This window comes from Morchella sextelata, assembly GCF_020137385.1.
Source record: "Morchella sextelata strain SCLS chromosome Unknown scls_26, whole genome shotgun sequence".
NCBI lineage: Eukaryota > Fungi > Ascomycota > Pezizomycetes > Pezizales > Morchellaceae > Morchella > Morchella sextelata.
Window position 1 is genome coordinate 1,124,495 of NW_025408641.1, and position 20,425 is coordinate 1,144,919.

The 20,425-nt window shown below is 49.1% G+C and overlaps 8 protein-coding genes across 8 annotated transcripts; 4 read left to right on the forward strand and 4 right to left on the reverse strand.

Annotated features, from left to right (window-relative positions):
- H6S33_008553 (uncharacterized protein) lies at positions 1 to 4,008 on the forward strand (the record flags this gene model as incomplete). The annotated part of the gene is made up of 4 exons (XM_044839913.1): positions 1 to 299; positions 362 to 533; positions 3,026 to 3,574; positions 3,655 to 4,008. 4 exons carry the CDS (start codon positions 1 to 3, stop codon positions 4,006 to 4,008), a joined length of 1,374 nt encoding a protein of 457 aa, XP_044688098.1.
- A 24-nt stretch (positions 4,009 to 4,032) lies between these two features.
- Positions 4,033 to 7,803, forward strand: H6S33_008554 (uncharacterized protein; the record flags this gene model as incomplete). Its single annotated transcript, XM_044839914.1, has 4 exons — positions 4,033 to 4,171; positions 4,204 to 5,262; positions 5,343 to 7,419; positions 7,521 to 7,803. The coding sequence occupies 4 exons, from the start codon at positions 4,033 to 4,035 to the stop codon at positions 7,801 to 7,803; spliced, it is 3,558 nt and encodes a 1,185-aa protein (XP_044688099.1).
- Positions 7,804 to 8,675: 872 nt separating this feature from the next.
- On the reverse strand, positions 8,676 to 8,939 carry H6S33_008555 (uncharacterized protein; the record flags this gene model as incomplete). The annotated part of the gene is made up of 2 exons (XM_044839915.1): positions 8,676 to 8,805; positions 8,863 to 8,939. Coding segments are annotated over 2 exons (207 nt in total), but the record flags the coding sequence as incomplete, so codon positions are not given.
- Positions 8,940 to 9,012: 73 nt separating this feature from the next.
- H6S33_008556 (uncharacterized protein) lies at positions 9,013 to 9,165 on the reverse strand (the record flags this gene model as incomplete). Its single annotated transcript, XM_044839916.1, has 1 exon — positions 9,013 to 9,165. A coding segment is annotated over one exon (153 nt), but the record flags the coding sequence as incomplete, so codon positions are not given.
- Positions 9,166 to 9,976: 811 nt separating this feature from the next.
- On the reverse strand, positions 9,977 to 10,360 carry H6S33_008557 (uncharacterized protein; the record flags this gene model as incomplete). Its single annotated transcript, XM_044839917.1, has 1 exon — positions 9,977 to 10,360. The coding sequence occupies one exon, from the start codon at positions 10,358 to 10,360 to the stop codon at positions 9,977 to 9,979; it is 384 nt and encodes a 127-aa protein (XP_044688102.1).
- Positions 10,361 to 10,546: 186 nt separating this feature from the next.
- On the reverse strand, positions 10,547 to 12,493 carry H6S33_008558 (uncharacterized protein; the record flags this gene model as incomplete). Its single annotated transcript, XM_044839918.1, has 1 exon — positions 10,547 to 12,493. The coding sequence occupies one exon, from the start codon at positions 12,491 to 12,493 to the stop codon at positions 10,547 to 10,549; it is 1,947 nt and encodes a 648-aa protein (XP_044688103.1).
- A 1,061-nt stretch (positions 12,494 to 13,554) lies between these two features.
- H6S33_008559 (uncharacterized protein) lies at positions 13,555 to 15,723 on the forward strand (the record flags this gene model as incomplete). The annotated part of the gene is made up of 1 exon (XM_044839920.1): positions 13,555 to 15,723. The coding sequence occupies one exon, from the start codon at positions 13,555 to 13,557 to the stop codon at positions 15,721 to 15,723; it is 2,169 nt and encodes a 722-aa protein (XP_044688104.1).
- A 343-nt stretch (positions 15,724 to 16,066) lies between these two features.
- On the forward strand, positions 16,067 to 19,582 carry H6S33_008560 (uncharacterized protein; the record flags this gene model as incomplete). Its single annotated transcript, XM_044839921.1, has 1 exon — positions 16,067 to 19,582. One exon carries the CDS (start codon positions 16,067 to 16,069, stop codon positions 19,580 to 19,582), a length of 3,516 nt encoding a protein of 1,171 aa, XP_044688105.1.
- Positions 19,583 to 20,425: the final 843 nt, after the last annotated feature.

Consider the following 20,425-nt stretch of genomic DNA (forward strand, 5'->3'; position numbering starts at 1 on the left):
ATGGCCCTCATGAACGGACTCCTGTCTCTCCACGTCGGCCAGGGTCAGGGCTCCTGGATGCGTGAGTTTAACGGGTATGCCGTCACCTCCCTATCCGAGGACCGTCCCTGGCAGCTGCGCGCCTCCCCGAACAGCCGGAACGAGTTCACCCTCACATATGACGGAAAAGACGACATGGCCCTCACCCTCGGCGAGGAGGATAGCGACCCTAAAGAGATTACCATCATCATAAAGCCACTCGACGATCCACCATCCCGGGAGCAGCTGTGGACATTTGAGGAGGTGATGGGACCTCCAATGTAGGAATTATCAGCATATATATCCTAGGATTGTGTTTGTCAACTAACATCAGACGGGACAGATTCCCCCCCCGAATGATGGGCCGATTGCAGAGCTGTGCAAGGCCAGACCTGTCCGCGAGTGTCGGTGGACACATCCCCTTGCCAAGGATCTTCCTGCCAGTCTCGGCGGTGCCGAACGAGAAAGCTCGTCTGAATCCTGATGCCGCGAGATGGTACGCTAATTACAAGAGTGTGAACTAAGTGGATGACCCGTGCGGAGAGGGGGAAAGTGGTTTGGGGTTGCATGGGGCGGGGGTAGAGGAGGCGAGACGGAATTGTTGGCCTGAGCTATTAGGACGGGCTGCGTATACACTATGTACATGTATACGTATGGCCTGCACAACTGCAGCCTTTCTTTTAATTGTACTCTTACATACTTCATTAGCTTGTAGTGTTCGTGATCACACAGTCGGGCCGCATCAGAGCTTGAGCGGTGGTCTTGTTCATGAGTTCGTCCTTGTACTTGAGAATAGGTAGATCTGGCAAGGACGGCAACCGATTACGTCCCCCGTGATCATTAACTGAGCATTGAATAAATCTTTGTTCCCTCCAGATCTTGCTTGATCATAACCGCTATCACTCGCAATCTCGTGACATTGTGTCCTGTTTGATTTATTTAGTCCCAGCTACACAAGCAACGCTGACCAAATAAATGCACAGCCAGCGGTACACTTGATGCACTTACTCCTTGCTCTATGGACCGATGAAATACAATACCAAAAATGGGGCAGGGATTAGTATGGTAGTGCTACAGTAGTCTTGCTACAATGCGGTATTTTCGGGACTGCTGCATCATTTCGGCATTTCAAGGAGTATGTTTTCATAGAATGCCGTAGCAATACCATAGCAATACCGTAGCACTACCACAGCAATATAGACACATTTTAGCATTGTGACCAGTACCAGGTCCAGCGCGCCAGAACCATGTCCAGTGTGCCAGCACCAGGTCCAGCGTGCCAGTATGCCAGGTCCATGACCAGGACCACACCTACATGTAGGCTCGGACACAATTTTACAAGACTAGACCACACCTATATGACTTCATCATCATCATCACCAACATGAGCATATCATAATCGAATAGTAGACGCAACTTCTAATTAAAATGACGTGTATATGTATGCCTAAGAGCCCAAAATTTATTTTTCAAAAGTATATCCTAGTTGTTTAAACCCCATTCTAGGATGATAAGAATCCATGGATCGGTGGATGAAACAATATCTGGTGATCTTTGATTTTGAAATGCTTCATCACCAAATATGATATTCCAGGGTTAAGTGAATGACATTGTCCTAAATACCACAAGAATGCCGTATTTTAAAAAATGCGGAAGTACTAGGGCAGTATATATATACCACCCACACTGTGCAATCCAGGGAATATATAGATTATATAATACAGTATTGATACGGCATCGATAGAGCATATGCTGAAGGGCGGCCTTACTCATGCGATAGCCGGTGTGCTACCTGATTTGATGGGATGGCGTAGTACTACCGTACTAACCCCCACCCTTTTTTTGGTATTGTATATCTGTCTACAGGCTGACCAAACAATATATACATGAATATGAGATTGATAGGTAATATAATATTCGCGAATATGCCAATATACCTATACGGCCATGAAAACACAAGCAATCCTGACAACTTCTCACTCACTGCTGCAGTCCTCCACCAACCCACCGACAAGCCACTACCAAGCCAGAGCCTCAATCACTCTCCGGCCATAACCCCCCAGTTCTCTAATCAGCAGCACCGACATTATAAGGTATCACTCACATCTCGACAACTATCACGAGATAACAACAGGCATGACCGTCACGTACCAGGGCCCTGACGATGGCCTCTATCACCGCCACTAGTCCAGCCCTATCGGCTATTACCACGTGACCCAAGAGATTTACTTCCTTGTGTGATGCATTTAGGCAGCGCTCTAGCTACCATCACTGCCGCTAATACTGTAAAAGCACAATCGTAGTCCAATATTGAGCGTGACAGTTTGAGAATTTTTTCTATGTTGTAAGTGCTTCTGAATCGAACAGAACATTTACATGTTTGTATGACAACTGATCTTACCAGTAGAATGAGTGTAACAATGAGCCAAGTGGCGAGTGTGTGTGGAAAAGAATCGGTGAAAACGGTGATTTTGCTGTCCAACCCGAGACCTCTGTGAGGCTTTCTCGTGCTATTATCCCCTGTAGACGTAGATGAGCTTATCGAGTTTCATAGATCGACTGGTGAATACATTGGGTTACGAGGAGTTGGATTAGTCAGAAGGGTTCTATTGGGTTCTATCGGGTTCTGTGGGTTGTAAGCGTGTGAGTCACATTGGATTTGTCATCGCTAGTGTTTCCTTGGGTATATTAAGGAGGTTTTGTCTCCATTTCTTGTTCTTCTTCTTTTCTTTCTTTTACTACGCAACGTCTTCTGTATCTACGCTGTCTATTACTATACAATATTACCTTCCTATTCTTTACTGAAGAAGACCATCGCCTCACTTCCCCTTGTCTCGTTGACCCTTACCGACGCCAGAGTCCCCTCAGGACCCCTATTGCGAGTTCCCACACCGATCCCCACTACACCCTTCGTACCCTGCGGAATACTCGCTACTCGCCCCCTTGAGATTACATTGCGTCGTCATCCGCACCGTACGACATGTTCACCCCCGACCCACCTGCATAGGCCCCACCCAACGATGTAGAAGAATTCAAGCGGCAGTATGGGGTCGACGCTGCCGACTTATTAAACAACATCGCCGTCCTGGTCCAGCGTATCCGCCTCCAGAAGGATACCTTGAGTACACAACTCACCGCCGCCAACGAAGCCATTGACAACCTTGAGGAGCAGGTAACTCAGCTCAACCTCGACCTCAATGTCGCTCGCGCTGCCCCCGCCCCTGCCGTCTCTGCCCCCGTTGCCGCTGCTCCCCCACCTACTACTGTCCCTGCCTTCAGGTCCGAAAAGTTCCCAGACCCTGAAAAATTGCACGGCACCCATACCAAGCTTCCCGGATTCACCATCCAACTTCGAATGAAACTTGAAGTCAACCACGATTGGTTCCGAAACGAGGCAGCAAAAGTTATCTATGCTGTCAGTCGCTTGGAAGGAGGGGCCCTTGACCAGGTCGTTCCACTCGTTAACGCTAACCCTGCTGCCCCATTCTCCTCCATCACTACCTTCATTGCCCACCTGAAAGCCTCGTTTGGAGACCCAGGTCCCCGGGGTACCGCCGTCACCAACTAGTCGCCCTGAAGCAAGGCAAAGGGGACTTCGCCACCTATTACTCGCAATTCCTCCGTATTGTGGCCTAGCTGGACTACAACGAAGGAGCCCAGATCGATGCCCTGGCTGAAGGACTGTCGGACGATCTGAAGGGCACCATGACATACTGGACAGACAGGCCTAACACCGTAGAGGCGTATGCCACCATGTTAATGACAATTGACAACCAGGTTCGGGTCAGTAAAGCTGAACAACAGGCCATTCGGAATACGATGGGACAATTTAAGGCCCCCGCCACTGTCGCACACCCATCTCATACCGCCGGAGGCCTCGCCTCAATGGACCTCTCCACCCTCCAAGCCCGTCCCACTCAACGCCCTCCCACCGAACAACGATTCATCTTTCTCAATGGACAACGCAAGACCTCCGCTGCTGAAAAATAATGGCGAAGGGACAACAATCTCTGTATGTTCTGCGCTAACCCCGGCCATGTCTTTGCCAACTGCCCCTCTGCCAATCGCCCGCGTAGTAACCAACCGGTTATAAGGGGCGCCCTCCTCGCATCCAGTCATACGGCCGTCGACCCCGCTGTTCCACTGGTCGCTAGTCCCGCCTCCTCTGAGTCGGGTTTTCAGTAGTCCCGGGCTTCATTAATGGCCCCTGCCCGGGACCTTCCAATGTTTCTCCTTTGTCTGCGTTTTCTATCTATGGCTTCTCGGTATCGTCTGTGGAGGATAAATTGGATGGGGATCATTTTGTTGCTTCTTGTAAAATTATAAACAATAAAATATCCATTCAAACTCACGCATTGATTGATACCTGTTGCTCCGGATTCGCATTCATTGATGAAACATTCGCGTGCCATAACAACCTCCCATTTTTCCCCCTTAAATCACCCCGCACTCTTGAAGTCATCGATAGACGGCCCATATCTTCCGGACAGATTACCCACCTGTGCTACCTCCCCCTGTCAATTGACTCCCACCACGAAACCATCCCCTTCTTCGTCACTAAACTCGGCTCGTACCCACTCGTACTCGGAATCCCCTGGCTTCAATTATACGACGCCACCTTACGGTTTAAGGACAATAGCATACTATTCGACTCCGAATACTACAAGCGCAAGTGTAACTCTTCCGCAATACCCGTTCCCATTAGAGGGATTGCACCACCACCCCGTTTGCACCTCGTTAGTTCAGCGGCTCTTTGCCGCTTTGCTCGAAGGGACAAGCTCCAAATCTTTAGCACAACTATTGAGGAAATAGACCAAATCATGGGGGAGGCCCCTAAGGATGACTGGAGGAACCGAGTTCCAACCTGGTATAAGAAGTTTCACGAGATGATGGACGAAAATTTCTCTAACGAGATGCCGCCTCGCCGCCCCTATTACCATAAGATACCGCTTAAGGAAGGGAAAGAGCCCCCTTTTGGGCCACTTTATGGTATGTCCCGTGAGGAACTCATTGTGCTTAAGGAATACATACAGGACAACCTCCAAAAAGGCTTTATTCAGGCCAGCTCTTCACCTGCCGGTGCCCCTGTCCTATTTGTTAAAAAGGTCGATGGAACACTCCGCCTCTGTGTCGATTATGGTGGCCTCAATGAACTCACGGTCAAAAACCGCTGCCGCTCATCCGGGAAACTCTCGACCGCCTCTCCAAAGCCAAGTGGTACACCAAACTTGATCTTCGCCAAGGGTATAATCAGATCCGAATGACTGAGGGTGAAGAATAGAAAACAGCCTTCCGTACGCGTTACGGACATTTCGAATATACAGTGATGCCCTTCGGCCTTACCAATGCGCCGGCCACCTTCCAACACTTCATTAACGATTGCGTCCATGACTACCTTGATATGTTCTGTACAGCCTACCTTGACGATATTCTCATCTACAGCGACACCTTCAAGGAACGTCAAGTACATGTCGAAAAGATCCTGAAAGCCCTACAAAGAAGTGGAGTACTGCTGAAACCAGAGAAATGTGAATTTCATACACAAAGCACCACCTACCTCGGCCTCATTATCGAAACCAATGGTATTAAAATAGACCCAAGGAGAGTGGAGACAGTAAAGTATTGGACCGTCCCCAAAACAGTTAAGGATGTGCAAGCATTTCTAGGTCTCGCTAACTTTTACGGCCAATTCATACGCGGATCCTCGGAACTGGCTTCCCCCCTCACCAGACTGATACGTAAGGACATATCATTTGAATGGACACTCGAAGCCCAAACTGCCTTCAACATCCTGAAAGAAGCCTTCACAACGGCTCCCATTTTTACTCATTTTGACCCGGAGAAGGAAATTACTGTGGAAACTGACGCATCTGACTATGTCTCTGCCGGTGTACTCTCCCAATACGATGATAATGGTACCCTTCGACCCATCGCATATTTCTCAAAAAAGCACTCCCCCGCCGAATGCAAATACGAGATTTATGACAAGGAATTACTGGTGATTATTCGATATTTTGAGGAATGGCGACCGGAACTTGAAGGGGCTGCACACCCAATCGCCGTCATATTCGATCATAAGAATCTCAAATACTTTATGAGTACTAAACAACTCAACCGGAGACAAGCACGGTGGGCAGAATATCTCTCACGGTTTAATTTTGTCATTAAGTACCGACCAGGGAAACAAGGAGGGAAACCGGACGCGTTGACAAGAAGATCGGGAGATCTCCCTGGAGAGGGGGACGAAAAGCAATTACATCAGAGTCAAGTTGTATTGAAGAAAGAGAATCTTGTCGCAAAGCTAAGTTTGTTGGCGGGTTCTCTCTCAAATGAGCCCGCTGAAAAGAACGCCTCACTGCACATACTGTTCGATGAAGGAGATAGCGCTGACCTGTTTCCACAAAAGATACTGGATATGCGGAACCAAGGTGAACGACAATCAAAGGACATATCACTCGCCGAATTAACCGAGGTGGAAGGCCGGTTGCTTTACCGAAGCAGCATATATGTACCCGATTACGACCCTCTCAAGCTCCGAATCCTCCAACTTTACCATGACGCTGCCTCCGCCGGACACTCTGGACGCGAAAAAACATTCGAACTCATCAGTCGAGACTACTACTGTCCCCTTATGCGGAATTATATTGCCCGTTATGTTCGGAACTGCCACACCTGTCAACGAATCAAACCCAACACCCATGGAAAACGCGGCGTACTTCGACCTTTACCGATTCCCGAACAACCATGGCAGGAGGTATCAATGGACTTCTTCACTGGCCTACCGGAGAGCGAAGGGTATGACGTGATTATGGTAGTTGTTGACCGGTTAACAAAGATGCGATATCTCCTGCCCTGTAATACCACCGTCAACTCCGAAGACGTCGCCCAACTATGTCTGCGAAATATATGGAAGCTCCACGGACTACCCACACATGTCACCTCCGACCGCGGTACGCCATTCACAGCCAAGTTCTGGAAGGCTCTCTGTAAATACCTCGACATCGAAGCCAGAATGTCCACCGCCTTCCACCGGGAAACCGACGGCCAAACCGAGAGGCTGAACGCCGTAATGGAGCAATATCTACGTGGGTATGTCTCTTATCAACAGGACGATTGGGTAAAATGGCTCCCTATGGCAGAATTTTCTGCCAACAATCAGGTCTCCGAATACACCAAAGCCAAACCATTCTTCGCAAACTATGGTTTCTACCCCCGGTTTACAGTGACGATCAAATCGCTTGACAGGACCCCACCAAGCCTCAATGCTAAAGACTTCGCCACGAAGATGAAAGAACTCCAGGAACACCTATGTCCCAATATCCGCACGGCGCAAGATCAACAAGAGCAGGCCATCAACACCAAACGAACGCCGGCTCCACGGTACGATATCGGCGATATGGTGTTTGTTTCAGCAAAAAACATCAGTTGGACTGGAAGAAACTGGGACCGTTCTCCGTTAAAGAAATCATATCGCTATATGCGTACCGACTCGACCTGCCTAGGAGTATGAAAGTGCACCCCATCTTCCACGTATCATTATTAGACCCCGCTGCAAATGACTCTGTCCTGGGGCAAACTCAATCACCACCCCCGCCTATTATCGTCGAACAGGAAGAGGAGTATGCAGTGGAGGAAATCTTGGATTCAAGGGAAACGAGGAACAACGGCCTGCAATACTTTGCTAAATATACAGGCTATACCGACCCTACTTGGGAACCCGCCACTTACCATGATAATACCGCCACTGTCGATATTTTCCATGCACATTACCCCGACAAACCTTGACCGTTGGAAGGGAAGATTAAGGTTCAGGCTCGTAGGAGCTCGAGCTTGAAGGGAGAGGTTACTTTCATGGATCAATTAGTGAATACACTGGGTTACGAGAAGTTGGATTAGTCAGAAGGGTTCCATTGGGTTCTACCGGGTTCTGTTGGTTGTTAGTATATGAGTCACTTTGGATCTCTCATCGCTGGGATTTCATTTGGGTATATCAAGGGGGGTTCGTTCTTATTTCTTGTTCTTTTCTTTTCTTTCTTTCTTTCTTTATGCAACGTCTTCTGTATCTACACTGTCTATTACTATACAATATTACCTTCCTCTTCTTTACTCAAGAAGACCACCGCCTCGCTTCCCCTTATCCCGTTGACCCTTACCAACGCCAGAGTCCCTTAGGACTCCTATTGCGAGTTCCCACACCGATCCCCACTACACCCTTCGTACCCTGCGGAATACTCGCTACTCACCTCCTTGAGACCTGACCACTTCTGGAGCACTCCTGACTGCTCCAGCGGGCCCTGGGATAGAACAATCGCGCTGACCCCTCCTGACTTTGCAGGAACGGGTGCTTTCGAACCTGGCTCATGCCCGACATACTGATTCCTATATGTCGGCACCCTATTCTCTTCAAGCACACACCGCTCCATCGTATTTGCCTGTGTTATTCACAATTCCCCTATGAGATTACCAAAATATCGCTCGGATGATGATCTCTACTGCCTTCAGAGCACTTGTGACTGCACTCTTAGAATTGATTTATTTAACACCATAATCCTCCACCTAACACTAAGGAATACACTATTTAATACCCTAACTAACCCTAATACAATATACGGAAAAGGAGAAGTACCCCACTATCATCCTTAGCACTGACGATTGTTTTACAAATCATGCTCCCCCGCCCTTTCGTAATCCCCCACTACAGGTAATTCTGACTTCTCTTCTTCCTTTTTCTCCTCATCTTCGGTGTCAATACCGCAAAGTTGGGCATTAATCACTTCATTCTGCATACTGTCGGAATCAACCCGACCTCCTGGAGCACTCATGGGTGATCTCTGAGCATCTCACAATGCGGCAAGATCTGCAGCCAACACTTTATCGTCCTCGCAAAAACCCTCCTCCGGTATCATCTCAATAATTACACCCTTTTTATCTCATATCTATCAGGATTAGCATTTAGAATACCACTCACATTACCGGCATCTAGAAGTATCATACCTTTTCTAGAAGGTTATCTTTGATTACCTCCGAAGTTGCCTCCTGGTTCTGTTTACTTCCCTCCTTCCTAGTATTGCATATTCTGTTGAACTCTTCTACCCAAATTTGGATGCCAGCTTGGCAATCCCATATAGCGCTAGGAGTACCTGCCATTGCTTCCAAAGCACTTGCCATATCAATTAGTGCATCGGGCGATACTTCCTCACAACCCTCTCATTCTACGATTAAAAATAATTAGGCTTCAAGTAACTCCCTCTAGTACGGCAATGTTAGACAAGATTTTGAGGTTGCCCGAGAACCTTCGCCCCACAATTCCCGGCTCTGTAGCTATGGGTTGACTAGCATGATCTGAGGCTACTCCCATTATCCGGTATGCACGTACAAGAGGTCATGGTTGTGATTGCAGGGGCGAAGGTGGTGGTTGGGGGCTGTTGAGTAGGGTAATTCACTGTGAGTCTTGGCGATCCATACTGGTTCACTCCCGGCACCACCACTCACCGGGTGGGTACAACGATCGATGACTGCATGGCACCGAACGCACCGTCTCGAGCCCACGGTCATGACGGTGCATGAAATTCAATGATGCCGCGTTTCCCCATCCTCTGCTTCGATGGTCTCAAGGGGGTGAGTAGCGAGTACTCCGCAGGGTACGAAGAGTGTAATAGGGGGCGGTATGGGAACTCGCAATAGGGGTACTACGGGACTCTAGCATTGGTAAGGTTCGACGGGACATGGAGGAAGCGAGGCGGTGGTCCTCTTAAAGAAAGAAGAGGACGATAATATTGTATAGCAATAAACAGCGTAGATACAGAAGACGTTGCGTAAAGAAAGAAGAAGAAAAAGAACGAAAAGTACAAACGACCCCTCTTAATATACTCAAGGAAATCGCAGCGATGACAAATCCAACATGACTCATACATTAACAATCAACAGAACCCGATAGAACCCAATAGAACCTTTCTGACTAATCCAACTCTTCGTAACCCCGTACCTCCCCTAATCGATCCATGAAAGTAGCCCCTCCCTTCAAGCGCGAGCTCCTGCGAGCCTTAACCTTAATCTTGCCTTCCAACGGTCCAGGTTTATTGGGGTAATGTGTATGGAAGATATCGACGGCGGCGGTATTGTCGTGGTCTGCAGCGTGTTCCCAGGTAGGGTCGGTATAGACTGTCCACTTAACAAAATATTGCAGGCCACCATTCCGTGTTTCTCGCGAGTCGAAGATTTCCTCAACTGCATACTCCTCTTCCTGCTCGACGATAACAGGTGGGGGTGGTGGTTGAATTTGCCCCGGTACGGGATCGTTTGCAGCGGGGTCTAGCAATGATACATGGAAGACGGGGTGCATCTTCATACTCCTAGGCAGGTCGATTCGATATGCATATGGCGATATAATTTCTTTAACGGGGAACGGTCCCAGCTTCTTCCAGTCCAGCTTCCGGGAGTTACGCGTGGTTCAGATGTTTTTTGCTAAAACAAACACCATATCGCCGATATCGTACCCTGGAGCCGGCGTTCGTTTGGTGTTGACGGCCTACTCTTGTTGATCTTGGGCCGTACGGATGTTGGAACGTAGGTACTCATGGAGTTCTTTCATTCTCGAGGCGAAGTCCTTAGCATTGAGACTCGGTGGGGTCCTGTCAAGCGATTTAGTCGTCACTGTGAACCGGGGGTGGAATCCATAGTTCGCGAAGAATGGTTTAGCTTTAGTTGATAGGGAGACCTGGTTTTTGACGGAGAATTCTGCCATAGGAAACCATTTTACCCAATCGTCCTGTTGATAAGAAACATACCCACGTAGATATTGCTCCATCACAGCATTCAGCCTTTCGATTTGGCCGTCGGTCTCCGGGTGGAAGGCGGTAGACATTCTCGCTTCGATGTCGAGGTGTTTACAAAGAGCCTTCCAAAACTTGGCTGTAAATTGCGCACCGCGGTCGGAGGTGACGTGTGTGGGTAGCCCGTGGAGCTTCCATATATTTCGCAGGTATAGTTGGGCGACGTCTTCAGAGTTGACAGTTGTATTACAGGGCAGGAGATGTCGCATCTTCGTTAACCGGTCAACAACTACCATAATCACGTCATACCCTTCGCTCTCCGGTAGGCCAGTGAAGAAGTCCATTGATACTTCCTGCCATGGTTGTTCGGGAATCGGTAAAGATCGAAGTACGCCGCGTTTTCCATGGGTGTTGGGTTTGATTCGTTGACAGGTATGGCAGTTCCGAACATAACGGGCAATATAATTCCGCATAAGGGGACAGTAGTAGTCTCGACTGATGAGTTCGAATGTTTTTTCGCGTCCAGAGTGTCCGGCGGAGGCAGCGTCATGGTAAAGTTGGAGGATTCGGAGCTTGAGAGGGTCGTAATCGGGTACATATATGCTGCCTCGGTAAAGCAATCGGCCTTCAACCTCGGTGCATTCGGCGAGTGATACGTCCTTTGATTGTCGTTCACCTTGGTTCCGCATATCCAGTATCTTTTGTGGAAACAGGTCAGCGCTATCTCCTTCATCGAACAGTATGTGCAGTGAGGCGTTCTTTTCAGCGGGCTCATTTGAGAGAGAACCCGCCAACAAACTTAGCTTTGCATCAAGGTTCTCCTTCTTTAATACCACTTGACTCTGATGCAATTGTCTTTCATCCCCCTCTCCAGGGAGATCTCCTGATCTTCTTGTCAACGCGTCCGGTTTCCCTCCTTGTTTCCCTGGTCGGTACTTAATGACAAAATTAAACCCTGACAGATATTCTGCCCACCGTGCTTGTCTCCGGTTGAGTTGCTTGGTACTCATAAAGTATTCGAGATTCTTATGATCTGATATGACGGCGATTGGGTGTGCAGCTCCTTCAAGTTCCGGTCGCCATTCCTCAAAAGACCGAATAATTGCCAGTAGTTCCTTGTCGTAAATCTCGTAGTTGCATTCATCGGGGGAGTGCTTTTTTGAGAAATATGCGACAGGTCGAAGGGTACTATTGTCATCGTATTGGGAGAGTATACCGGCAGAGACATAGTCAGATGCATCAGTTTCCATGGTGATTTCTTTCTCAGGGTCAAAATGAGTAAGAATGGGAGCCGTGGTGAAGGCTTCTTTCATAGCGTTGAAGGCGGTTTGGGCTTCAGGTGTCCATCCAAATGATATGTCCTTACGCGTCAGTCTGGTAAGGGGAGAAGCCAGTTCAGAGAATCCACGTATAAATCGGCGGTAAAAGTTAGCAAAACCTAGAAATGCTTGCACATCCTTAACTGTTTTGGGGACGGTCCAATTCTTCACTATCTCCACTTTTCTTGGGTCCATTTTAGTACCATTGGGTTCGATAATAAGGCCGAGATAAGTGGTGCTTTGTGTATGAAATTCGCATTTCTCCGTTTTCAACAGTACTCCTTTTCTTTGTAGGGCTTCCAGGACCTTTTCGACGTGTATTTGATGTTCCTCGAAGGTATCGCTGTAAATAAGGATATCGTCGAGGTAGGCTGTGCAGAACATATCGAGGTGTTACAGGAAACACGAACACTGCTCCTAAGTCAAGGAACAAGGATAATACGAGTGATGGGTTGTGATGCGAGTACGGTCGGGTAACGAGGGAACAAGTATAGAAAGGTACCGAGGGGTGTGGGGGCACCGGGTGCAACCACACTAGTATTAGGCTGTTGTGAGGGCACGCTTACTATTGGGTGTCTCACCCGGAACGGAATAGAAGCGGGGCTTATGGCTGCAGGCCATTCTACTTGGGGAAGTAGCTCTAGGACAATAGCATGATACAGCTCGGTTACTGGCAATTGCGGGGTTTATGGTTACGTGTCGGGATTAGAATGGAGGAACGGAACTATGCGGGGGCGCTTTTCTATTGGGGTTATCTTCGGGTTGATTATCTTATTCTATTATCGTTATCTCATTAGTATTAGAAAGCGGGCCTTGGCATAGGTTCCAATATGTATAAATATGGAAGGGTTCCGCCTCGTCTTAGTGGCATCATCAGTCACTCAGCGAGCGGAATCCGGTTTACAATATTACAAGTTTAAAAGCTACAGAACTATTGCTTAGCATTGGCATTTCCCCAAACACTATATTGTACCTTATCCACTACGCTATTATTTTATCGATCGCATATTATCAACGTCCCGATAAGACAACTACTTGCTTAGACCAATACTTGAGAGTATTTTGTTTGTGGCGGATAGTCACCGTGCGCTCAAGTAAAAGAATAAGACACTAGTCTATTAGAAGGACTCTTTGATACCGTATGCATCCCCGAGTAGCAACAGCAGCTATCAACAACTTTACTTGCACTACCTCCTTCATCGTTCGCAGAGGCAGTGCTGAACATCTCTATTGCGGATACCTCGAATACGCCGGGTTTTTTACCGAAGCAGGTACTACTTGTACATTCGAAGAACACGACCCGGAAATCCTCAACTATCCCGAACTCTTCCCCATTAAAGTTACCCTCAGTCAGCAATCCCACGGATTAGCTCACTCCGTCCCCTGGTTCGTCGCTCAACCCTGGTGCAGAAGACAGCCACAACTCAGAATCGAGCAGCTTAGCGATGTCAAGGGGTCATCAGCAACAAATGGAGGAAGACTACAACATGGAGAGCTCGATCACCGTGAGAGATCGAGGTATAGTCGAGACCCAGGCGAGACAGCGCCACAGGAGGGATCTGGACATGCCGATCAGCGACCTCTTCAGATCGACTCAGCCGGCCGCATCCTATGGCCAACCCCGCTCCCGCAGGCAAGGGGACTACCGAGACTATTCCCCGTACAAGACGCCAATCATAGAACGATCTTCTATTCCGAGGCCCTCGGTCCTCAGGGTAACGGACGACGACGAAGACACGAATATGGACGTGGAAGAACGCCGTATCGAGCACCCCTTTGGAGAAATCATCGGGCAGGAAATCGAACGGAGAGGAGCCCCAGTGGTTCAGCAGCTGAGTCGCGGACTTGGAGACCTCACTGTGAGCGTCCAAGACCTGCCCGCAATCAGGGAAATTACTCGGCAGCACGCGGCGCAGCTTACCCAGCAGCACGAAGAACAGACCAAACTCATCCGCGAATTGCAGATGAAGTTCACCCAGGACCAAGAAGAACGGGAGCGCCGAGAGGGGTACATCCTCGCTCAAGTGCGGGCAGAAACAGCCGCGACCACTACGAACCTCGGCCAAGTCTTGGAACAGATCGCCAATACCACTAGGGCCCACCAACAGCGGCAGGAAGAGCAGGCCCAGCACATAACTATGCTGGCCGACTGGATTCAAAGGCTGCCGAAAGAAGGCCCAGCCCAAGTCCCAGACGGCGTATCAGCTACACTGGCACAATTGGAGAGGACCATGCAGCAGCAGGTCTCCTTGGTAGATGGGTTCTCTGGGACAAGGACGGCTCTAGAAGAAATGATAGAGCAGATGAAGGAAACAGCCCGTAAAGCGGCTGCGGAAAAACCACTGGCCCCAGAGACGGGTGGCGGTGGATCAGGCCCACCTCCTAGACCACCTCCCCAACAACCAGTCGCCCCTCCAGCCGGCTCCGAATCCAGTGAAGACCTCGAAGACCCAGGCCAACAAGGGAAGCAAGGAGGTCAAGGAGCACAAGGAGGAGGTAACGGGGATGGCAACAAGGGAGGAGGCCAAGGAGCACAAGGTGGAGGTAACGGGAATGGCAATAAGGGAGGTAACGCCCCGGAAGCACCCGGATCATCCCCATCGGATTCCTCAGATTCGGAAGGCGAACGCCGCAAGCGGCTGGAACGTAAGGAACGAAGACACGAAAGAAGGCGCCAACGAGAGCAAGAACTCTCGCACCACCCTCGCGACACCATAGGTGATGCGCCCAAAAAGGCCAATATCCCCTTCTCCGGAAGAGCCGATCAAGACGTAAGACTCTGGATCGACCAGATGGAGATTCTAATCAGTCTCCAGAAGAAGGTCCAATGGGATGATGGCACTAAGATTATGTGGGCATCCCTCGAGTTTACCGGTAGTGCGGCAAACTTTTGGCGGAATTTTACGGAGAGGTTAGCTGTGGATCGCAGTATCGGAACCTGGGAACGGTTCAAGCAGGAACTTCGTACCCAATACGGCAACCGCACGAGTCAGGAACAGGCCAAGCAGAAGATGGACAGACTCCGGCAAACTGGCCCAATCGACGACTACATCAATGAGATGCAGAACCTAGAATGGGACGCACGAGTTGGACCAGTTGTCATGAGATCCATGATCCTAACAGGAATAAACTCCTCGCTGGAACAACGGCTCTCTAATGCGATTGAGGAACCTAGTGATTTTGTGGACTGGTTAGCATGGGTACGAAAAGTCGGACGCAAGGACCACGAGGTGAAGGCTCGGAAAGAAATCCTGCGAGGTAAAGACTCTGTGAAACCTCGCGAGGAGAAAACGGAACGGCGGAAATCGCGCAACAACGCAAATCCTCGGAAAACTTTTCCCGCATCAGCCAACAACTCCAAGACCTCGGATGACTTAGGTGTCACCAAAGAAGAGAAGGAGAAATGGCAGAAAGAAGGAAAGTGTTTCCGTTGTGGTAGAGATAACCACTTCGTAAAAGATTGCGTGGCGACGAGTAAGGTCAGGTTGACGAACCTAAAGAGAAAAGAATATCCTTCCGGGAGAAAGGACCACGGAAGGGAGGGTGATAAGAAACGGAAATTGGGGCCACAAAATGAGGCATTTAGGGCAAGGATTACGAATTTGGAGGACTAAATTGACTGGGTATTTCTATTTTTCGGTGTTTCATTCTATGTTGTGTTACGGCTTTTCTATTCTGTTTTGGAAGAAGGACTTTTCTAAGGGATCGGGTTATGTTATGTTCTATCGGTTTTGTTATTTTGCGCAATTTAAATTCTCTCTACACACATTTCGAAAAGCGGGGTCACATTCCGAAAACGCCTGGCGCATAAGTGTTGTACTATGATTTGATCAACGCTCGAATTTCTATATAAACTCCCTCGCCCCGCGCTCAGAACAAAAAAAAAAAACTATCAACATCAATCCACTCATACCCAAGGACAATCTACCTTACCCTACACTCCTAAAACATACGAACATGTCTTCACACAACCAAGAAACCCGCCTTGAGATTGAAATCTCTTGGAGCCACCCCGCAACTAGTACCCAACATGCAGAAACAGTCAACGCACTCCTAGACAGCGGAACAGAGGACTGGGTTATGTCCTGGAACTGTGTCCACCGTCTCAAGATCCCAACTCAACCTCGACCCAAGCCCCTCATCATCAGACAAGCTGACGGTACCCCTATGCCTAACTCCGGCACTCACATCACCCAATCCCTTACCCTCCGCATCGGCAACCATCTAGACAGAGACATCGTCTGTGAGGTTGGCTCATTCGCAGGAGAAGACCCCGTCATACCACATCGATGGCTCAAGGAGCATCAACCTACCATACATTGGGGACAGAACAAGGTCACCTTCGACAACATCAATTGTCAAGTGAAGGGATGCTTCAGGACCATGTATGATATATACGAAGAGGACCCAGAAGAGCTGGTCATCAGGCTGTTGAAGTCGTCACCCGAGACACAGATGATGATCGAGCAACACCCCTTCTGGGCAAGGGCATTGGTAGGCGAGGCTCTCGCTAGTGCTATACCGATGGAGTACCAGGACTTCGTCGACGTCTTCTCGAAGGAGGGAGCCGATCGACTACCTGATCACTCTGAATGGGACCATACCATTCCCCTTATGGAAGGAAAGCAGCCTCCATGGGGACCGATCTATGCGCTCTCCCCAGTGGAACAAAAAGCACTCCGGGAGTACTTGAACGAAATGCTAGCCTCTGGCAAAATAGTCCCCTCCACCAGCCCAGCAGCAGCACCGATCCTGTTCGTGAAGAAAGCCAATGGAAAACTGAGGTTATGCGTAGACTTTCGTGGCTTAAATGCTATCACAGTCAAAAATCGCTACCCCCTTCCCCTTATGACAGAGTTGGCCGATTCGACGAAAGGAGCAGAGTTCTTTACCAAGATAGACCTGAAAAATGGCTATAACTTGATCAGGATTGCTGCTGGCGAGGAATGGAAAACAGCTTTCAGAACGAAGTACGGCCACTTCGAATATAGGGTAATGCCTTTTGGCTTAACCAATGCACCGGCGTCGTTCCAGGTCATGGTCAATACCATATTCAAGGATCTTCTAGATCAAGGCGTAGTAGTCTACTTGGATGATATTCTAATATATTCAAAGACTAAGGAAGAGCATACGACTCTGGTGAGGAAGATATTGGAGCGACTGCAACAAAACCATCTATACGGGAACCTCGAGAAAACGGAATGGTACAAACAGGAGGTAGAATTCCTGGGATTCGTACTATCAGGGAAAGGGAACCAGGTCTCGCCTAAAAAGGTGAAGGCAATCACGGAATGGTTACCACCCACCAAGGTCAAGGAACTTCAATGTTTCCTCGGGTTCGCCAACTTCCTACGACGGTTCATCCACAGGTACTCCGAAGTTTGCCGACCAATGACCGATCTCTTGAAGAAAGGTTCCGTATGGCGATGGGGCAATGAACAGCAAAGTGCTTTCGACGAACTCAAGGAGAGATTTACGTCTGCCCCAATACTACGACACTATGACGAGCACCGCGAAGCGATCATAGAAACTGACGCAAGCGACTGGGCTGAGGCCGCAGTACTCTCTCAGGTGTTCGAGGACGGTATTCTACACCCGGTAGCTTACCACTCTCGCAAGTTCAACGAGGCAGAGGTAAACTACGAGATCTATGACAAGGAGATGCTCGCTATAGTTTCTGCTCTCTTGACTTGGAGACATTGGCTGGAAGGAACGGACATTCCTATCCAGATACATTCGGATCATCAGAACCTACAGTACTTCACAACGACCAAGAAGTTGTCGAGAAGACAAGCCAGATGGGCCGAAAAGATAGCACCTTTTCGCTTCAGGATTCATTACCGACCAGGCGAAAAGAATGGCAAGCCAGACGCACTCACAAGGCGCCCAGAGTTCGCTATGGAAGGGGGAGTAATGCGTGAACAACCCGTAAAACAGTTGCTCAGCGCAGAACAATTTGTCAGAAAATCACGGACCAGCGTAGAAACTGGCCCTGAAATTATTGGCAACCCCGAAGAAGAATGGACTCCGTTGGATCAGTGGTACGACATACCAGGTACTGAGCTGCCTCAGCCACTACAAGACTGGTATGAACAGGACAGACAATGGGTTCGGAGAGTGTTCCGGGATGAACCTCTCCCTGACGCAAACCTTGAAGTCTTCGGGACAGAGGAAGCTGATGCCGTAATAACGGAGCTTGCCACTGAATGGACCCCGGGATCGAATGAGGCCACCCACGATGGTCGTTGGGTAGTGCCAGGATACGCGGTCAGACAAGTCATCGAGGATCATCATGACAGACCCGTAGCGGGGCATCTAGGAAGGGATAAAACCCTTGAGTTGATCGATAGGAACTACTGGTGGCCAGGAATGTCCACGGATGTAGCCAACTTCGTCAAGACTTGCGACGTGTGCCAGAGAGCCAAGCAACGTCGGAGACACTTGTCACTCCCTCAACCCCTAGAGTTAGCCACCACACCTTGGACTGATATCTCAATGGATTTCGTAGTAGAAATGCCAAAGGAGAAATCAGGATTCCGTAACGTATTGGTAGTCGTGGACCGTTTTACGAAAATGGCTCACTTCATCCCAATGACGGGAATCAACGCGGAACAAACCGCTAATGCCTTTGTCAAGGACATTTGGCGCTTTCACGGACTTCCTAGGAGCATTGTCTCTGACAGGGGAACACAGTTCGTATCGGCATTCTGGGCTGCGGTCACAGAACGACTAGGGATTCGTAGAAGACTCTCGACCTCGTTCCACCCACAGATGGATGGACAAACAGAAAAGACCAACCAGCACCTCGAATCCTACATCCGGGCCTATACCGCAGGAACAGGAAAGAAATGGAAGGACCTACTACCGATTTGTGAGTATGCATATAATAATGCGAAACACTCGTCGACAGGACAATCGCCGTTCTACTGTAACTATGGTTTCCACCCACGAACAGATTGGCCAATGGATGCGAAAATCGGACAGCTAGATGCCAAGGGAAACACCTACCTGGAAGACCTTCTCCTAGCCCATGAGTCAGCGAGAGACACACTGCAGAAGACTTTTGACAGGATGGCGTCAAGGCCAGGGCCAGCAGTTCAGCGGTTCACAATCGGTCAAAAGGTCTTGCTAGATACTCGGAACCTCGGTGGTTACAATAAATGGTCGGATAAGTTTACAGGCCCCTTCGAGATCGTCGCGGCTGTGGGAAACAGGGCTTATAGGTTGAATCTTCCGGTAGAATGGAAGGTTCATGACGTATTCCACGAGATGTTGTTGCGACCTTATCGAGAGGATCCCAATCCTGGCAGGCAACAGAACACACGAAAACGACTCGCAACACCCGATCCTCAAGAAGCGCTCTTAGATGAGAACTTCAAACCAACCACGAATATTCGGCCCCATACACGGAGTCAAGGGCCAGTCATCGACTCGAGTCGGCCTCCGAAACGACAACGGACTAGGGAAGACTAGCTCGATACCTTTCCTACTCTATGACTTTTCCCACAGGGTTTTTATCATAGAAAGGTTTTAACGGTCGAGGGCGACGTCTAGGAAGGGGGAGTAGTGTTACAGGAAACACGAACACTGCTCCTAAGTCAAGGAACAAGGATAATACGAGTGATGGGTTGTGATGCGAGTACGGTCGGGTAACGAGGGAACAAGCATAGAAAGGTACCGAGGGGTGTGGGGGCACCGGGTGCAACCACACTAGTATTAGGCTGTTGTGAGGGCACGCTTACTATTGGGTGTCTCACCCGGAACGGAATAGAAGCGGGGCTTATGGCTGCAGGCCATTCTACTTGGGGAAGTAGCTCTAGGACAATAGCATGATACAGCTCGGTTACTGGCAATTGCGGGGTTTATGGTTACGTGTCGGAATTAGAATGGAGGAACGGAACTATGCGGGGGCGCTTTTCTATTGGGGTTATCTTCGGGTTGATTATCTTATTCTATTATCGTTATCTCATTAGTATTAGAAAGCGGGCCTTGGCATAGGTTCCAATATGTATAAATAGGGAAGGGTTCCGCCTCGTCTTAGTGGCATCATCAGTCACTCAGCGAGCGGAATCCGGTTTACAATATTACAAGTTTAAAAGCTACAGAACTATTGCTTAGCATTGGCATTTCCCCAAACACGAGGTAGTCGCGGACGCAATCATTGATGAAATGTTGAAAGGTGGCTGGTGCATTGGTAAGGCCGAAGGGCATCACCGTATATTCGGAATGCCCGTAACGCGTTCGGAAGGCTGTTTTCCATTCTTCACCCTTAGCCATTCGGATCTGATTGTACCCTTGGCGAAGGTCAAGTTTGGT